This window comes from Pelecanus crispus, chromosome 3, assembly GCF_030463565.1.
Source record: "Pelecanus crispus isolate bPelCri1 chromosome 3, bPelCri1.pri, whole genome shotgun sequence".
Classification (NCBI taxonomy): domain Eukaryota; kingdom Metazoa; phylum Chordata; class Aves; order Pelecaniformes; family Pelecanidae; genus Pelecanus; species Pelecanus crispus.
In genome coordinates this window covers 44,757,601-44,777,867 of record NC_134645.1, presented here as the reverse complement: position 1 = coordinate 44,777,867, position 20,267 = coordinate 44,757,601, and the positions used below count along the sequence as shown (strand labels likewise).

Here is a 20,267-nt window from a genome sequence, read left to right as displayed (position 1 = left end):
CAATATTTTATATTGGGTGGATTTTAAAGACAAGCATAAAACAAGGACAGTTTCCACAACCTCTAGCAACAGTAAGAGGCTGTAGGGTCCAGAATAGTTACAATTTCCTCTTTCTTCATGACCAGCTCTTGCCACACACCAATACAGAACAACTAGCCCTTTCCTGCTTAGCTTCTACTATTTGTGCCACCATTGTCTAGGACTCAAATGTTTTGCTTGCTCCAGAACAGCTCTTGGTGGCTTTGCATGCCTCCCACCTTTCTAGCCCTTTACCTTGGGGATCTTTTCCATACTGGACTTGGGATGGCAATGCTGGTTTCAAAGACCCATGTGCCTGCTCCTCACTGGAACTTGCAGCTGGACATTGCAGCAGAGGCCCAGTTGCTGTAAATTTGCCTGTCTCTGTGTTGATCAGATCTTTCACAGTTAGTCAGGCTTTCACTGTGCATGGTTTTTCTCTCAGTTGTTCTTTCACTACCTTCTCTCGCTTCAGATCCACATTGATACAAAAAGTGCCTCTCAGATGTTTGAGTTGATCAAGAAGAGATTGAAGCACACAGATGCCTATCCCTATTTATTATCCATCCTCCAGCACTGCTTGCAAATGCCATGTGAGTATATCACAGTTTTCCAGAGCAAGGGGTGTTGAAGAACTGGGTGAAGCTTTGGTGTAGGTACAGGATCACAGATACCAGGACACACACTGCCCTTGTCTTCCATTCAGAACTTGGCCGTGGCTAAGGGACTTGGTATATTACACTGACTCCATCCAGCAGATTTTTGTTGCAATACTTAAAGCAGCAGCTTGACCTCTCTGCACTTGCAAATAAAATTAAGTAGCTGAGACATTCTAGTTAGTCACTGACAGAGCTGTTAATGATTTTAAATTAGAAATTTTAAAAAAGAAAGGTCCCTTGTGCTCTAGATCAGGGAATTCCCAGAAATAGATATTTTCAATATTAACAAAATGTAGTAGGAATTTTTCTGGTGAAACAATACAGTACTGAAAGCTGTTCTGTCATGGGGAAATTCCACGGTAAGTCTTCAGGCTGCTATCTCGTGGCAATGCATCAGTGGAGAGCTCCTGAACTCATACTGAAAAATAATGATGGCAGTTGTTTTCAGGAGAGGTCATAGTAATCGTCTTGTTAACTGTAACAAAATAATTCCCATATGCTTCCAGAGTGTAGCAGCTGAGCAAAGGCACAGCAATATGACTAAAGAACTGCCTACCTTGATCCTGTTAGGTATCAGGTCGTGGTCTTCATTACTTTCAGGCATACTTGAGCAGTCAAACTGAGAAGGGAACATGAGGGAGATGTGCTTTTTCAGAAAGTAATGTGGTATGTTTTCAGGCACTCATTAGATTCAAGTACTGCCGTGCACAAATTCAAGCAGTTGTTTGTCCTGGTGGTCTCCTTGATATTACTCGTTAAGACAGTACTTGAGCTTTAGGTATTGACCTGGATTTCTGGTGGCAGAAGGGCTAAATCCTGCTAGGCCAGGACAGGATTGTACTCTACTGGAGCAGTTTTAAAGAATCTAAAGGTCTAGGTTATGTAACACAGGGAGCTGAGGTGAACTTCATGTCGCTCCGAATCTTCTGTTTGATATTCATGGGATCAGTCCCTTTAGTTCAATTTCTATTCTTTCTCTCCACACTTTTTGGTCATGTTTGCATGAATTTTTCATGCCAGTTGAGTTTCACTGACCTGCAGATAACTGAGCATGTAGATAGAACATCTGATTGTTTCCACAGTGCCTGGTCATGATGTTACCTAGGTACCAAAAAAAACCCCAAACACAAGCCCCAGAAAATACTGAGTAACAACTATCACAAAGGAATCACTCCTGTAGGCATTTAAAGTGCAAATTAGAGTTAATCTGTCAAAAGGGTTGCATAGCCTGAGTGTGCAAATCAGGCGCAGAGTTGTCCGTGCCTGTCATGTGCTGTTCCGATATGCCAGGTGTTTGTAAATAATCTGCTAGCAACACTTTGGTGTTAGGCTTTGCGTTCTATAATTTACTACATACAGGATTGAGATGGAAGGTGGAAAGGAAGGAATGCTATTCTGTTGGCAGGTCTATACACTTTGGCATGGAAATGGAAGTTCTCATTGGTTGGTCTTTTTCCATACAGATAAGAGGAATGGAGGAAACTTCCAGCAGTGGCAGCTGTTGGACAGAATACTCCAACAAATTGTTCTTCAGGATGAACGAGGAGATGATCCAGATATAGCTGCATTGGAAAACTTCAATGTCAAAAATATCATAAAAATGTAAGCTGCATTATTATTGTTTATTTCTGTTATGCAGGTATAAGTATATGATAAGCATGCAGGTGCTTAGGAAATAAAATATATCTGAGGAGTTTCTTATTTTAACTTGCAGCTTCTCGTTGCCTTCTTGGTCTTCTAAATAGTTTCCTTCTAATGACATCTTAACCAGATGGTATTTTCTAGCAAAGTCCTTGCCTTTGGCTTCTAATTTCTATTAAATATTAAGCTGGTTAGAAGAGCAGAAAAAATACCCATGGTATTATAACAAGGCTTCCTCATGTGCCTTTTTTCATTCAAAATGTTGATAAAAGCTTTCATTGATATTTTTAAAAAAAAAAAAAAGTGTTCATCTCTACTTAGATCTCATTCCTCACTAATGAGCATGTGCTTAGTTTAGAAAGATTTCAAATAGTGGAAAGCAACCCCCGCCTAGCACACAAAACCTTGTACCTCTTCATAAAATGTCTGCATGCTCTCACCCATAGACTTGGCTGAGGGCACTACCATTATTTTTTCCCATAGGATGCATCATTTGAGAAGTCTAGCTACATGAGCTGGCTCTCATCTCAACTTCCCTGTTCTCAGTACTTTTTTAGCCAAACTTTTGGACTCTTCATCCCATCCATCTGCCTCCGCAGGTAATTCATGGCCCATTACCCTTCTGAATTATCCACTGAAAAGAGCATTTTATAGAACATGAGCCTCATATGAAACCAAATTCTCCTGTACTAAAAATCTTACAGTCCCTTCTGTTGCAGGCATGAGCCAAAATCAAAAGTGATTTCTCATAATGGAAAAATACACTGATGTTGATCTCTTTCTGTCTGTCTGTCTGGATATCAGACTTCATTGTAGACTTCGTGCCTGATCTTCCCTTTCTACTTGCATAGCTACTCCTCATTCTGCATATCTAATCAATCCCCAGCATGCCCTGCATATTTTCTGTCAGTAATAGGAAATAGCTGTGCCAGTATGAGATATGAGCATTGCCTTGTTACTGATATATTACCCAATAGATAAGCATCCTCCCTCCTTGTAAGAAAGAAAAAATAGAACCACATAAAGTAGAAAAAAAGATGGCAGTCTGGTCTTGTATTAAGGGTGGGGTAATTTGTAACCCACAGCAGCTATGATTATTTTAGTGATGACTTCTGTCTTTCAAAAAACTTGGCACTTTGAGGGCATTACCTGAAGACAGGAACATACCAGGATTTTTTTCATCAGGCATTCCTTTATCCCTTTTCAGGACTTTGAGCAACAAACCATCACATTTATATTAGCTGTTGGCTACAGTAAGGATCAGGATCTGGAACCAGACTGACCATTGGTATGATCCTGTATAAACACGTAAATTCACCAGGTTGCCTTTTGCTGATCACTACACATAATGGCCACTTGCCTTTCAGCCTGGGTAGCTCAGAAAAAGTTTAAATGATCTGATTTCATGTTTCAGGCTGGTGAATGAAAATGAAGTCAAGCAGTGGAGGGACCAGGCAGAGAAGTTTCGGAAAGGTGAGTGCATCCTCCGTGCTTGGGGAGGCAAAAGAGGAGGCAAGACTGATCCCAATTCAGTCACAGAGCAGTGGGCAGCAGAGCTGGGCACAACTTTTCCTTTCATGGACAAACCCTGCTTTGTTCCCTCCAGTACGTTTTGTCTCATGCTGATCAGTTTATGTGTTTCATAGGATGGGGCCTCCCTCGGTCATCACATGAAGTGATTTTACAGTCTAAGTGAAACTTGGGCATTGCTGTCTTGATCACTGAAGATCACTGTCAAGACAGTCAGACTCTGTTTTCTTTTTCCTATTCTCATTGTACATCCCCAGTTGAACTGACAGATTTGTCAGCTTTATTTCAGCATAACCTGCATCCCTTTGGGGACTGTTCATGAGCTTTATTTCATCAGCCCCACTTGCCTGTTCCCCCTAGATCATGCTGAGCTGATGAGCAGGCTAGAGAAGAAGGAGCGGGAATGTGAGACAAAGACCCAGGAGAAAGATGAAATGATGAAGACACTGAACAAAATGAAGGAGAAACTGCAGAAGGAATCCTTGGAGCTGCGCCAGACCCGGGACCAGATGAACGACCTGGTGGCTCAACTTAATGAGTTCTCGGTATGAGACTGGGACTCTTCCCATGCTTGTTTTAAGCCTGCCTAACTAGTGAATGATGAACAAAAGCACATTATGAATGAAACACTTTCTATGGTCAGCACAGAAAGAGTCTGTCTAGTCAGCTAGAAAGATGAATACTTAGAAGCTTCTCAACTTTTAGTTGAGACCGAAATCCCTGAGCTGGTGGTATAGAATGGATTATGCACAGGCTGCTTCATTCCTTCTCCTCAGCCACTTTCCTCACAGGAGCTTCTGAGTCACACGTGTCCTCCTCCAGCCATAATTTTTACTGCTGAGTGGGGTGGCCCTGGTTGTTATTTCAGTGTAATAGAGAGAAATCTCCCAGATATGAAAGTAAATTTAGTGAAGAAACAGGATTCCTGTCATGCTTTAAGAGCATCTGTACTGCCTTGGAGCTCTGCAGAAGTGACATTTGCAGCTGTTCCCTCCTGCTTGGTGCTCCTTCTGTCCCAGCAGTGTGCCTGAGTCTCAACTCACCAGGACACGGCCCTGAGAAGTTAGACCCTCCTAGAAAGCAGATTCATTCCTTCCTCCCCTCTCCCACTTTGCATTAGCGGGGCCTAATGACAGGTATTCAGTATTTCAAACCCTAAGGTTTAAAGCCCAGGAGTTCAAAAGCTCATAAGATTGAACTTTTCTCTTTTTTCCTACATAAGGAGAAAATAATACATTTTGGCTTCTTTTACTAGCTTTCTGTTTTTCTGAGCCATTTATGATTCCTTTTTTTAAGCTCTTCTCCACGACTTCAAGGGCTTGAAGCTTTCTCTTAAATGAAAGCTGAGATTCCTCCCTTTATTGCATGGCTTTGAGTGCAGGAGGCTTTAAAGAAAACATCAAATATTTTGAGACTCATAATAAAATCACATCAGCTGGCAATATGGAGTTATTGTGCCTTTTAAACTGTTTGCTTTCTTTTTCTGTGTGTTTTTTATTTTCCAGCAAGGGGGCAGCATTTCCTTCCCACCCCCACCACCCCCCCCCTCCAGGTGGCCCATTAGCTTTGTCCTCTTCTCACATGTCTGAGAATTTGCCCCCGCTGCCACCTCCTCTGCCTTTCTCTAGCTGTCCCCCTCCTCCTGCTCCACCACCTCCACCAGGAGGACCTCCTCCCCCACCAGGAGCACCACCTTTCTTCAGCGTGGGGATGCCACCCCCTTCAACAACCACCTTCAGCACCAGTGGCACCAGCCTGAAGAAGAAATCTATTCCACAGCCTTCACACCCACTGAAATCCTTCAACTGGGCTAAGCTGAGTGAGGTAAGAAATTGTGGTACTCGCAGCAATTAATTTATTTTCTAAGTATAACTCGGTATTGATTAATGCCATGAAGTATAAGGTGACAGAAGCCAGTGATATTGTGGCTTTCCTTGGGCTGAGGTCAGTAGGAGTCAGTAACTGTCTTGAGAGAGTCTCCCCAGTTCTCCAGCAGTGCAGCATATCTCCTGTGATGACCAAGGTTCTGGTTAGATTGAGCTGCAGTAGATCTGGGCATGCTATCAGTTAGGCAAAGCTGTAGTGGGACAAAATTTGTAAGCCAGAGCTGGATATCTCCAGGACTGGTGTGCCAGAGCTGCCCTCACTTGCACATCAGGGAAAAGGATGGCCAGAGCCAATGTGGGCAAAACATGGTGAGAACCAGCTCCAAAAACAGCCTCCTCTACTCTGGCAGGAGCTGTCACCAAGGAGAGAAAGGTGGCCTGATTCTCCTCACCATTTGTTCACGGCCACAAGGGAAGCTGCCCTTCTCTTTGCATGTTTACAACTCTCTCTCTTGGCGATAAAACTCCAAATTGGCAATAAAACCAGAGGACTTGGATTCTTCCTTTTGCACTAATTTTCTGCTACCTTGGTTGCCTTTCCTTCCCCTCCTCTTCTCTCTCTTCCTCCCTGCCCCGCTCCTTTCTCTTTAGGTCTTAATTTTTTTTTAACTGATTTAGAAAGAAAAAAAGTGTCTGTGTTGAGTTTGGATGGCTGCCTAGAAACCCAGGTTCTCTTTTAGACTGAAACTCACCCAGGGCCCAACTCCGGCATTTGGAATGAGTGTCCAGGGACCTCTGGAATGCCACAAGAATTCTCTCTCCCCCTCTCTCCTTTTCTTTAAAATAAAGTGAAGTGAAATATTTGCTGTACCGTCTGTGCTTGTCTGTCAAGGCCACGTGGGGGGTGTGGGAGAGAATGTAAGGATGGGGATTTATTTTCCTTTGCAGAACATGGGACTTAGTGCTCTGAAGAAAAGAAATAATAACTAATATATGTATATATATGAATGTATATGAAAAAGAGAGTGTCACAGGTGTTTCTGTTTAGTGTACAGTAACTGTAGTTATCCTGCCCTCTGGTTAGGAGTGAAGGCAGCTGTGCTAATAAAATTGAAGACCTGGGTGGTGAGGTGGGTAAAATATGCTATTTTGAGGAAGGCAGAATAGTTGGGAAAAGGGGCATAAGAGGGTGGGGGCTTCATTTTGGCGTGTTTGCCAGTGTTAGCTTTTTGACCTAGTAAGGTCTCTGCAAAACTGCAGAGGTTGTGGTGCAGACACACGTGGCTTGCCTTGTTATTTGGGGTGTACTTTGTTGTGGAATTATTTAATTCCACTGACTGCTGGAGGAGGCAATATGTTTTGCCTGTCTTCATTGGTTATCCTAGATTCCCTGCTTCAGTACCAGGCACTTTCTCTCTGTTCACATGGATATAAATCCTCTGAATGCAAAGTCACAAATAGGTCGGATGGCCTCATCTTGCCTTTTGTTACCTTTGTGGCACTTCTGTGGTGTTCTCCTGAACTATCAAAGTAGCTATACAACAAATACACTGGCTGGGAGCAGCATATCTTGAGGTTTTGAGCATGGGAAACTGAGGCCTGGAAGTGTGCGTAGTATTATTGTGGTTCATGGTAGTGTTTAACTTCCAGTTCACATGAATGCAAGTTTTGCCCACAAAAGCATTTTGAGGAAAAATACACCTGACACCATGTATATGTTTTTCATTTTAAAAGACCTGTCTAGTTAGCAGAGAGCACAGGCATGTCTGCACCATGCAACACAGTGAGGTGTGGTGACACAGGGTTGGAAACACCTGTACACAAGCTCAGGGCTGCAGCCAGGTCAAATATGTTATTCAGCTCTTAGGTATCTCTGCATACGGTTTAGACCATCCTTCTCAAAGCAGTTAGTACGGAGTCTCTCTCCTAAGCTTTCTGAAGTGTGAAGATGATGTCAGAACTGAGGCAGCCCACATGAGAGTGAACCCCTTTCTGTTCATGCATCCTGCCTCAAGGGAGTGAGAGGAAGCCAACAGAGCCCAAGAGGAGTGTGGACAGGGCTTTGTCCACAGAGGGATTTGTCTGCGATACATTTTCTCAGCAGTGGAATCAGAGCTGTTCTCCAGGGCAATTCATATGACTCGTCTTTTCCCAATGCTGATATTGTCTTTGGAAGGAAAGGACTGAGCTGTTGGGTGTTAGGAGAATGATCAAATATATTCAGACTCTTAGCAGTTGACAATAACAGATTGTCCACAGTTCCCATGGGCACCATGAAAAAAGGTTTGACTGGAAAGTATTCGTGCTTCTAACAAGGAAACTCCAACAACCCGCTAATTTCCTTTGAGAATTAAAGATTTTGTACTAGCTTTGATGTGAGCTGACGATCAGTGGCAAAGCCATTTAGATGCATGGATGGGCTGAGTTCTGGTTAAGCCCTTCCACACCACAGCTCCATTCATACAGCACTGTAACATCATCTGTGAATTCCATTCATACAGCACTACAGCAGTGCTGGTGCCAAGGATCTCTGTTTTTTAAGAAAAAGATATTGCAGTGTAACCACTGTAATGTCCTGGAAAGATTCCTTTCTTTGTTTCTGGACAGCAAATGGAGTTTGCTCTCCCACTCTGAATTTTACACAACACCCAAGGTCAAACAGGGACCAGACATTTATGGTTAATCCAAATGATGGACTAGTTTCAAGCACACTGGAAGTATGGATTAATATAATTACCTCTTTAATAAATATAAATATATTGATTTGAAGTTATCAGAGTAAATCAGGTCAACCTTCAACTGTGCTGCTTGTTATCTCATGGCTGGAAAAGCAGCTTCCCATTAAGAGTCAGGCTGGTAATGACTCTAGTCAGTGATCTGAAAGGGGCTTTCTTTAGCCAGCCCTAAATAGACCTGGGTGAAATTCTCAGAAGAAAGGTATTTGATCTACATACAACATAGGATTTAAACGCCCCCCCCCCCCGCCCCCCCCCCCCCAAAAAAAAATCACATAAACAGAAAATGTCCATTTTTACACTAATTTTTTTTAAAAATGTTTCTGTAATGTTATTGATGATTCTGATTTCTGGAACTTTGTTCCTAAAAGCAGCCTGAGGATCATGGCAAACAATGATGCAGGACTGCTGCCAGGGATTCAAAATTAATGGAAAGATTTCTACAAAATCTCAGTGTGAAGCTACTACTAATAGCCTTGGTGGTGCCTAGTCCTACAGTGAGATAAAACATCTGTCTCAATTAACAAACATGCCAGAAATACAATTTTTGCTCAAAGTGGATTTTTCTTACACTGAGGAAAGGATCTGGTATCAAGAGAGAAATATGAAAAACACACTCTGTTCATATCCCTTTTTCAGATTCATAATGGAATTATGAATTAAAATTTTAAGTTGCTTCACTTTTTGATGGTTAATATTTTAAAAATATTAGCCTACTAATAAGCAGGATTGCCTGCTCCAGTATTCACAGGACACTCATAGTTTCTGTGGTTTCTCTGGACCTGCAGGACAAGTGAAAGGCTTTAGCAAAGTACTGTAAGTTTTCACTCATGCTGTGAAGCTATTGAGGCGTGATGGACTTGGTGGCTTGCAGAGTATCACTATTTATCTTTCAGGGTAAATAAAATCACCTGTTAGATGTAGCAGAGGACAGCTTGATATGATTTGTAGCTCCATGAAACACTGTCATTCTCTAATCTTGGTAGCTCTCTCAGCAAATTTGGCTTCATTACAAAGGTGGAATGATATAACTGCAGCAGCTACAGCAAGCAAATTGTTAAACGCAACATACCAAAAACTCAGCTTGATGTAGCAAATGTCTTGTCAATACTTGTTCTGATAATAAGACGTTTCCTTACCTAATATGTACTACCATTTTGCTAGAGGATGGTGGCAAATGTAGTTCATAGGATTTGCTTCTCAAAGGTGGCCAAGACTTTGCAAAGCAGAGGAACCACAGATCTTCAAAGACTTCTAGAATGAATAAATGAATGAATAAATAAATATGGAGAGAAAAGCATATTACATATGAAGTGACCTCTTTTTTTTTTTTTTAAGGACAGAGAAAAACAGAAAGAAGAAATAAAGAATTTACTTTATTTTTAAATTGTTATTTAGGGACCATAAATATTTTTTATGGTGCTGAGGGAATAATTTATCATAGCAACCACATTATGCAAGTCTGTTTCTCTTAAAATGATCAGTCTCTCTGGCTGATGACAAGGAACTATCAGCCAGTTAATCCATAATTGAGTAGCAAGAGCTCAGTGTAGGAAATTGTCTGGCAGCAACATTAAAATTTTCAAGGGCAGAGCTTAGGGCAGAAATAGAAGGGACGGCCCCATTGCAATTGTTTTGTGTAACAAAGGTTGTTCATACCTCTGCCTGCCTCTTTTTTATTTGACTGGATTAGCCCATTTGGTTTTAAGCACTAAAATTGGGTTGCTTGGGTCAAAGTTCTGTTTGTGCACACCATTGCAATGGGTGCTGCTTTGAAATTTGTCTTTCTGCTACAAGTAGCATACAAACCATCCTGTACAGGACCAGATTCAGCCTGGGTCTTAAAATGAATCTGAATTGAAATGAGAATCATCTTCACTTCCTTGGGTTGTTTTTCTGGGAAGGTATGGATGAGAACTACTCTCTGCAATCCCTTTGTGAGTCTCAGAACTGCCTGTTCTGGCACCTCTGCAATTCATTCAGACTAGCCTGTTCTGTAGCGTGTTTTCACTTTTCTTGCCATTTGTGAGGAAAGTTCACTCCCATGGCAGTTTTGCAGACGGACAGGTAGATGGGCAAGACCCTCATGAGTAGCTGTCTCGAGTCACACCTAGCCTTCTGCCAAACACAGCAGATAGCTTTTTGGCATCCTCAGGGCTCTATCGCAATGATGATTCTAAGGACTGCTCCTGAAGTCATGTCCACTGGCTCCTGTCAAGAAATATGCTTCCATTGCAGTGTTTGATGGGACAATCTGAAACAGTGAGGAACTCTGAGAACTGCACTGCTGTTCAAATACATCCCTCAGGGTTTATAATTCAAGGTTTATAAAGCCAGCCTGGAACCTGAATGAGAATGAGCACTCTGCCTGGATGCTTCTGCCTAGGATTGGCAGTAGAGTCCAGGGTTAGGATAAAATGAAAATTAACTTTGTCTCCTATTCTTTTGGCTGAGGTGAGTCTCCCGAACTCATTTGTCGTGATACAGTCACAGGGTCATGATGTTTTTCCTGCTATGGAAAGAAGAGCCACACTGATTGCAAGGAATGATCCTGGTGAGCCTGTTCAGGGATGGATGCTGCTCCCATCTAGTATATGCTCTCACTGTTAAATAGCACTGCAGACACCCCTCCTTGCCCTCAGGCACTGACAGGTTGCCTCTGGAGGGAGGGTGTTGGTTTTCCTCCACAGTTGTCTGCTCTGCTAGGAATTTCCTCCAGAACACTTCACACTTTTATTTCCCCCTCATTTCATCCTCCCATCAGGTGTTTTTCCTTTCTCCTTGAGCCTTGTGGCTTAGCACATTTCCCTCATTCCTTTGATGACTGTGAATGGGAAGTAGAGCCTGTTCCTAATTAGTTCTGATAATGAAGTGTTAATGCACTTTGCTGTGTAGGTACAAGTCAGGTACTTCAGGTCTGGACCCTGCGTGAAGGTTTCGTTGCTATTGCTTGCTGTTCCTGGCTTTCTCTGCATCAGTGTTCTGCTGGCTCTTCATCGCCTGGGGTTTGCTTAGGTCTCTTTACAATCCCTTCTGTCTGTTTCCTTTTCCTTTTAGTCAACACCTTCCTTATTTTTCCAGTTAATAAAGTCCAATAAATGTCCACTTCATTAACTAAATGAACTGAAAAACAGTGTTGTCAGGTGTGAAGAGCAAGTTTTCCTTTTCTGAAAGTGTAATTGCCCAAAGTTCGTCCCACACAACATGCACCTTAATGGTCAGTAGGAAGGAGAAGGTAGTTCAATCTTTGTGTCCTCTTTGCCAGCAAGGACATCCATCCTGAGAAAGTCAGCAGGAGACCCCAAGGCCTTCTCCTAGTTTAGGATAACTGCTGATTAGCTAATTCATGTACCACAAGAGCTTATTTGGTCCAGGGTTGGTGGACAGCAAAGTTGGAGAAGGAGTCTGTGCCTGTCTCTCTCCATGCTAATCATCTGCCCGACAGCTAGGATTCCCTGATATTCAGGACAATGTATCACACGGGTTGTAAACATTTCCAGTTAGTGTGGAGATCCAGAGATCTGGGTATAGTTTGTGTCTATCTGAGTCAACAAGAACTCGTGTAGACAGGGGAGATCATGTAATAGGAAACAATTAGACTTCAAAGACTCAGAGCCTTAAAAGTAAAATAAAATAAAATCTTAAACTACTTTCACAGGCAGGCAGAATGAAAACCACACACCCTTGGGGGTTTACAATAGAACCTGGCAAAATTTGCAGAAGGGAAGATGTGTCTGGGGTTTGTCATGCATCAGTGCCCTTCCTAAGCTTTTTCCTCATGATGGTAACACTTCTTTCAGCATGACCACAACCATTGTGTTAGACAGATGGCCACTCTTGAAAGGAAACACACTGTGGGATCATGGATATTACTTGAGATGTGGTCTGCTAGTTTTGGAATGTGCCCTTTCATCAGAGGCTTGCTGTGATGAAAGATACAAAATACTCAGAATGTTTAAAAAAAAAACCCAAAACACAAAAAACACACCGCTATTTTTTCTCCTTGGATTCCTGAAACAAACCATGTCCTCTAAAATGACAGTAGTAGGATGTAGGAACATGGCCAGTGAGCAGGAGAGAACGGTCTGTCCAAATGGGATTGGATGTTCTTAGCTAAAAGCTTTTGGTATCTCATTAAAATATGACCTTTTCTTCCAGGAGAGGATCCATGGCACAATCTGGAATGAGATTGATGATTTGAAGGCATTCAAGGTGCTGGATCTAGAAGATTTTGAAAAGATGTTTTCCGCATATCAGAGACACCAGGTAGGAGTGAACTCTTCTACACCTTGTCTTCCTTCAGTTTCTGGAAGAGGAAAGAACACGACAGTGATGTGGGCCCTTGTCCACCTGCAGGCAGGCTGCATCATTTGCTGCTCTGCCACTGTTCAAAAAATCACAAGACCAAAAGAAGTGGGGAGGACGTATAGGGCAGAGTATAACCTTCTGTTAGCAACATACTTCATGCTAATGGGCAGCTCTCAGAGACAACAGCTCCCAACAGGTAATGGTCTGTTTGATCTCAGCTGCCACTAGCTTCCAAAAGCTCCTGAGCTTTACATTCATGCTTGATATCCATCTTTCTATTTCTCCCATTCATCTAGAGAAAAACTCTGTAGTTGCCCAAGTACAAAGTAAGGTGACTGAATTAGCTGTCTTTCGCTTTGTCTGTTTTTTCTTAAACAGCCAACTGACCCAACTGGCTATGTGACAGAAGCTGTCTGAATTATAGATTATAACACAAACAGCATACTTTAAAAGCAGCCATTTATTAGAATGTTTTTTCCCCTCCTCTTTTTCTTGGAAAGCAAGTCACCTTCAATCTGTCTATCTCTGCTGAATAAGATTTAGCAAGAGAGGGATTGTACTTGCACTCCCTGAACTCCCCCAGCTTTCCTTTGCTTTTGGAATATGTTTGGAGAAATTCAATCATCTGGATGCTGCAGAATTGGATCATTGCTCTGGAGTTTTAGGAAAAGACACAGATGTGACTGCCATAAGCAGCCTTTATGATTAAGCCTTTCAGTGATGATGATTACTTCATTGTCATTATGATTAACTTATTCAGTACCTTAAAATTAACAAACAACCCCCTTGTCTTTGGACTTTTCCATCTGTTCCCTTCTCTCTCTCATTTTTCTGTCTAATGCAATAAACATAATGAATAACTCTTCTGATTTACTAGCTCGCAGCCACCTAGATAAGCATCCCAACCTGAACTATGAAGAATGTGATGTTACCTGTTGCATGATGAGATTTCATTTCCTATTCTGCTCCTGCAAATAGCTGTTGCTGTTTCAGTGGGTCCTCCTCTCTTTCTGTGAATCCCATTCCCTGAAACAAGAACTTAGTTCATAGAGGGGAAGAAAGGCACAGGAAACTTCAGTGCTGTTACAAGATTGGATTTAGACCCTGTGCCAACAGGTTAGGTATGGTGGTGAGTTCCCAGTTGTCTTGCAAGTAGCCAGACTGTCATCTGTGCATATGAATAGCCATTGTGGCATCAAGGTGCCATTCCAATGTTTCGGGTGCAAACACCCTTCCTCTCTAGAAATGACCTTGCAAAGCTTTGCTTCTAGCCCCAAAATCAAAAGCTAAAGCTGTCCTGTTCTGCCAGCTCCTAGTTAGAATCATAATATTTATGGCTGTGTTACCAACCACTGAAAAGCAGCCTGGCCTATTCAACCATAAACTAACCTGACCCTTACCCCTGCCCACTGGAATGGAGCCATCATTTCAGAGTGACCTCCCTGGGTCTCAGAACAGTTCTCTTCCATCCTCATTAAACACACTTTATGACAGTGGCTCCAGATACTAGACTATCACTTATGTAAGCTACTCATATTTTTGTGTGGTTAGGTGTATTGCTGCCCTTCCAGCTTTCGTTGAGGGTTTTTTGGTTTTTTTTCCCTTAAATATTCCATTGCTACTATTTTATTTGATACTTTCTTTTTCATCCATACTTACTCCAGTGTGAACTGGATTTCAATCAACAAGTCCTCATCAATTTTCTTTTTCTTTTTTTTATTTTTTTTTTAAAAGATGAGGCAACCAGAATTGCATTTGAATCAAAATCTTATGAGAACTTTTCCAGTTGATTCATACTTAGTCTTTTCTCCTCTTTTATTTTTTGGAAATACTCCACTCTGGCCAAGTATGTGTTTACCCTGGGTTTGTGACTTTTAAACTTCATCCAAATGTCTGTAAAGAAAAATGTCAATGCAAAGCCCTGCTCTTGTGCATCTGAAATGTTGAATGAGTACAGATAAAGACATTTCTTTCTTTGCTGTTATTAACATGATCTTCATATTTTTTCCAGTTTCATTTACATTAAACAGCTTTTCTTCTTCAGTTTTTAATGACAAAGGGTCTCTTCTCCTCTTTCAAGCCCAGTGTATCATTTTTGGTGGCTATGGGGGAAAGCAGAATTGTCCAGTGTACAGAATGCTGGACCACAAATTCTTACACTAGTCTTTTGACCTTGCTCTAATCTTACTGTGTAATATTGACCTTTTGATTCAGTATATCTGGTGTTTTCCTGGACTATGGAATATTCTGTGAAATAGTTGGTGGCTGTTACCCAGTTGTGCTGTAAGGCTTCTTTGGTGGTTACAGAGTGCTTTCCAAATGCTTGGCTATAAGTTGTTAAAGGGTATAATGTTCTGTTGAAACAAGTTGTTACTAATAATGGCAAACTGTGCCTGTGCATCAGGAGAGGAGAACTGACCCTCAAGTTTTAACCTTGGCAGTTCTTTCAGTAAGGCTCCAGATGAGATTTATAAAGGCATTTAAGCATTATCCTAGTTAATGTTTCAAGACCTGAGAGATTTATGCTTTGGAGACTGAATTTATTCTTTTCAGAAAAGACCTAGAACTCTTAGATTCCCAGCATCTGCTGATTTAAAATATGCAAAGAAATGCTGAAATACCTTTGAGCCATCTCGGCCAGTATTACTTGCTAAGCATTTTATTCTTTTAGAAAACAGTATGTGTCTAAATTCAGCTGCCTTGTTAAACTTGATATCTTTCTCTGTGACTAATTTTTGGCATGTTTCCTTCTTCGTTATTTGCGGCTGCTGCCTGCATAGGACCTGCTAACTAACCCCTCCTCCTGTAAGCAGGTGAGTATCGTTGTCTGGTTCCTGATCCTCTTGCAGTGTGTGGGAAGGTGAACTCCTGCACCATGCTGTTATGGGGTCATGACTCATCTCATGCTATTCTTTCATATGTCCTTGCACCTCTGCTTTCTGGGTGGGGAAGGTGGTACAAAAAATTCCTTTAGTTGTATTAGCTCTGCGATAGGAAGCAGTTCCTGTGCTTTCACTTAGCTATAACCTTACTGTGGTTTCTGCTGGTGTCTCTAGTCCCCTTTTTGATGATCCTGAGGAAAAAGACCAGGAGCAAAGTAGAATGTGAACATGAACTCTTCCCTAACCAAACTAATAGTCTCTCTAGTGGAGAACAAAAGGGCCTTTAAGGGAGCCCTCACTCCCATTGTTCCCATCTGTGGTCCATCTGCTTTGGACAGTACTGAAGTCTCCAGATGTATTCACTAGCCACAGACTTTCTGATAAAGAAAATCTTTCTTTCTGTAGAACCAGGCACTTTGGTTGGGTAGAAGGATTTGTGCCAGCTGAGGAGCAGAAGGGTTAGACTGGAGGAAAGCCTACTTCATTTCAGACTGCTGAAAACCTCTGAAAGTTCAGTGAAAGACTGAAATGTTGTGTTTAGATGAAGTAAAGATACCAGACTGTCCACATGTCTTCAAACTGGCTACCTCTCAATTTAGTCATCATCTTAAGCAAAATTCTTGGCAACACTTTTGGGAAGAGCAGTTGTCTCAGAAGAGGTTTGTTCAGATGTCATCACAAGTGTCTCTGGTGGCTTCAGAAGAAAGTATTCCTCACCATGAGTGCACAGGGAATTGTATTTGGAAAGTTTGGTCAGAACCTCTACCACTGGGTGTGGCTAATACATGGCTCTTGGCCATTTAGTGGCTTTCATCATGGCAGCACGCACCATGAAACAAGTCAATATGGTGGAAATAGTTCCCTAAAGTACTGATAATTACTGGAACCTAGGGTGCTGCCATGGTACCAGACCACGAGTTCTGCAGCTAACCAAAATCAAACTGTGTTTGAAACAGGGCAGTGTGTGATGAACACATTCCACAAGTCCAGTCGTCCCAGCACTGAAATTTTAGTTGATCTTTGAATTTGCAATTAAATCTCAAATCTGAAATATTCTTTGAAGCACATAACATAATGTTATTCCAGATGGAAATTTGGTAAAGAATGATGGGATAAAACTTAGGGGTTTTGTCTGTCAGATTGACAACAGCTCCAACAATTCTTGCTTTGTGTGCTTGGCCTATCTCACAAAAGCTGGTCACTACTGCTCCATAGCTCCTCTTTTTCTGTGTTTAAGAAAATGCAGATAGTCCATATGCAATCTGTTTTCCTTCAGCTAAGCTTGCAATCTGGCTTCGGTAAAACCTGAGGCTTCATCTGCTTTTGCTTACACACAACTCCAAATATCTATAAATATCTCTCTCCTCAATATGATTTGAAGAGAATATATTTTTAGATGAGATGTCTGAATAGTTCAAGTTATTCATCTGTGTTGAACCTTGCGGGTTGGGGAATTGGAAATGGGATGGAGACTATTACACCAATCTCTGCTGCATGGCTTTAGGGGAAGCCATCTAAATTCATACCCACACACACAGAGCCAAACCCTGAAACAATTTGTTTTTTTCCTTGGGATGGGTGCTCGTTAACACTAACCAGGTGTGCTTGTCTGCAAACATTAGCTAGTGAGGGACAGTGAAGCTTTTAAACCAAGAGCCCAGACCAACAAGTACCTTTCTTACCTTCAACAGCTGCCTATCTCCCTGTTCCCCTGTCTTCCTTCCCACAAACTGAGGAAACTCAGGAAAACTTTGACATCTCTACATGCCAGATTATACTGGGGGTGCCCTGCTTTTTAGTAGTGTTAGTTATTCTCTCAGAAATAATAAACTTACCCAATGCCCAATTTTTCCTTTTTTAGGAAACACTATTTGATGTATCAAGTAACATTGCGATTTTTTTCTGCCAAGTTGGACACTTTGGGCACATCCAGCAGAACTATTGTGTGCATGTCTTCAGCTGGTGCATTGTACTTGCTTATAAATGCCATTTACTATTGGTGGTGGCTCACTGCAGCACATTTGGACATGGTTGTATGAATCCTTTCTATATCCAGAAGCAACACAACCAAGAACTCAAATGACAACTAGCAGTATGAATCTATGATTTACATTTAAGTCTCAAATATTTGGGTGTCAGAATCTCTTGGAGTGTATTAGTCATGCTGATATAAGTAAGACCTGAGCTGCCAAACCTTGAGTCCTGGGAGTAAATTCTGGGAACCACCACTGTATGCTTGCCATGATCTTACACCTTTCCTGGGGTATCTGCTGTTGACAATTCTCAGGGACAGGATACTGGGGGTAGGTGGACCTTTTGATCTGACTCAGCATGCTTGCTCTTATGTCCAAAGAAAGAAGTCACATTGCTAATTTGATGGGTGCATTCAAAGCTAGATTATACTGGTAAGTCTCAAAATCTCAAGGCATGACAATATGGGTATCATGGAAGGGCATTTTTGAAGAGGTTCCAGCAGCAGTTAGCTGGGAAAATAAAACCTGTCCTGCTTCCAATTCCCTCTTCTCTGTTGGTAACTAGAGAGCTATTATCTAGGATTAATACCTTTTATCATTACCTCTACATCCCTTTGAGGCATGATGTTAAAAGATACTCAAAGTAACTACAGAAAGCTGGTTTCTAGAAGTGAAACAAATCCCATGGCTCTGGTGAGTAGGCAGGACAAGGAGACAGACTTCCGGGTGGTCAGACTGGGTTTGCAAACAGTTTCTCTCTGTGTGCTGTGACAAACATTTTGGAGGGGCATTTTCCATTTTTTTTCCAAGTGATGAGTTTGGCAATGGGGTTATACAGAGAAGTTTGAAAAAGGGTGGTTTCTGTACTATAAAAGGTATTAATTAATTTAAAAAAGAGAGGCTAGTTCAGATGCAGATGTTGACCATTTAGTAAGATAAATGCCATCTTGCCCTGCTGTTTGCATCTCTCATATAGCATGGATTGGACTAGTCCAGTGGCAGCCTTAAGAGATCATGGAAGGATTTTTCCTGATTGGGCTGCAGCCTTTCAAGAATGCCATGTAACCCCTGCAAGACACATCTGCTGAAGGATATGCTGTGACACCAGTGGGCGTTGCCATAATGTGCCCGATTTCCTTGTTATGCCAGTTCTGTGCAAAAACATAATAATAATAATATAACTGTTGGTAGAGTGAGTCCAATAGGTCAGAATCAGGTCCAGTATTTGGAATCAAAGATGATCTGATAGGTGGCAATGAATGACTTCTGTTTGTCTAGTAGTGCAAGATCTACCTACATGTTTTCTGCCCTTCCTGTCTCCTTTTCTCACCATGTGAGTGGATTTTCCCAGGTTGGGATGGGTTTTGTTCATTACACTCAGCTAAGTCTATCAGTCTTGGGTGAGAAACATGATATTGACTGTTTCCCCCCCCCCCCCCCTTTTGAATTATATGCAGAAAGAGATGGGTTCAACAGAAGACCTTTACCTCTCCACACGAAAGGTGAAAGAGCTCTCTGTGATTGACGGCCGGAGGGCCCAGAATTGTGTCATTCTCCTTTCCAAGTAAGTGTGCTAAGCCTTAGCTCACAGGGTATCCTGTGGTCAAAGTAGAGGCAAGAGGGGATGGAATTAATTAACAAACGGGCATGTTTCTTTTCTCACCTAGATCTGTTGTCTAATACCTGCAGAGCTTCAGAGAAACCTCTCTTGCAGTATCATAAAAGGACATGTCTCTCAAGTGTTAGCTCACTTAATAAACATATGCACACACACATTTTGTGCATGAAACAGATAGATGTAGACACCAAGATGTATCTCAAGACTCATCACCAGAAAACTATCAGTACTCATAGGCAGATGAAAGCAGCTCACTGACCGTGCTTGCACTTCACTGTAAGTGATGTGTCCCCCATGCTCTGCGTATGTCATTTGTCTCTGTTCTGTATGTTTTTTAATAAATACTGCTCTTAGCATCTCCCTGGAATACAGCAGAGGTGAGAGTGGTGTTCATCTTTGTCATTTTTGACTCTTGGTGAGAAGAGTAGTAAATGTAAAAAGAGATATTCAAGAATTAGGTCTTGTATTTGTAAATTAGGTTTTGGAAGCCAGGAGTTGCGTTTGCATGCTACTGCAGTGACTCTCATGCTTTCAAATGCTGTGACATCAGGTCCCTCTATATGCTTTTCATGCCTTTCTACCAATATGAGTACTGGGCTGGATGTCTGTCACTAAACATCAAATTTGTGCAGACACTGATCCACCTGAGAAAGTTGCCTTTCCTGCCAGAGGAGGGGCAGCAGGGCTGGAGACAGATCCTGGGAAAGCTGTGGCAGTACTGAGCAATAAAACTGTTTCACTGATGAGTAGAAAATGCAGGTTTTTACAGATGCGATTGCTTGTCTGCTCTAGCAAACTAACAGTTAAAAGCGAAGTTGCAGCCAGACCACCAGGACTGGAGTGAGTTCTTTCCATTGCTTAGTGAAACCCACGGAGGCTCTGATTATGCTACTTATGTGGCATTAGCCTGCATGTCAGCAGGACCCCCGCCATCCAAACCAGCAATGAGGGAAGGCTTACATTTCTCTCTCTGCATCAGTTGCCAACACGTGTCTTTGCTGGTGTTGGCAGCTGACTGTAGGCTGGGGCAGAGGGATGGGGAGGCATAGGGGCAACAGGATTTTCATGCTGTTTGAC

At 42.0% G+C, this 20,267-nt stretch overlaps 1 protein-coding gene across 1 annotated transcript in view; it reads left to right on the top strand.

Annotated features, from left to right (window-relative positions):
* Window positions 1-20,267, top strand: part of DAAM2 (dishevelled associated activator of morphogenesis 2) — a 188,660-nt gene that overhangs the window by 138,804 nt on the left and 29,589 nt on the right. Inside the window, 9 exon segments of the mRNA XM_075707404.1 lie at window positions 494-611; window positions 2,141-2,279; window positions 3,733-3,791; window positions 4,209-4,393; window positions 5,354-5,386; window positions 5,388-5,672; window positions 12,568-12,675; window positions 15,498-15,530; window positions 19,030-19,136. Of these exon segments, the coding sequence (XP_075563519.1) occupies window positions 494-611; window positions 2,141-2,279; window positions 3,733-3,791; window positions 4,209-4,393; window positions 5,354-5,386; window positions 5,388-5,672; window positions 12,568-12,675; window positions 15,498-15,530; window positions 19,030-19,136 (1,067 nt within the window).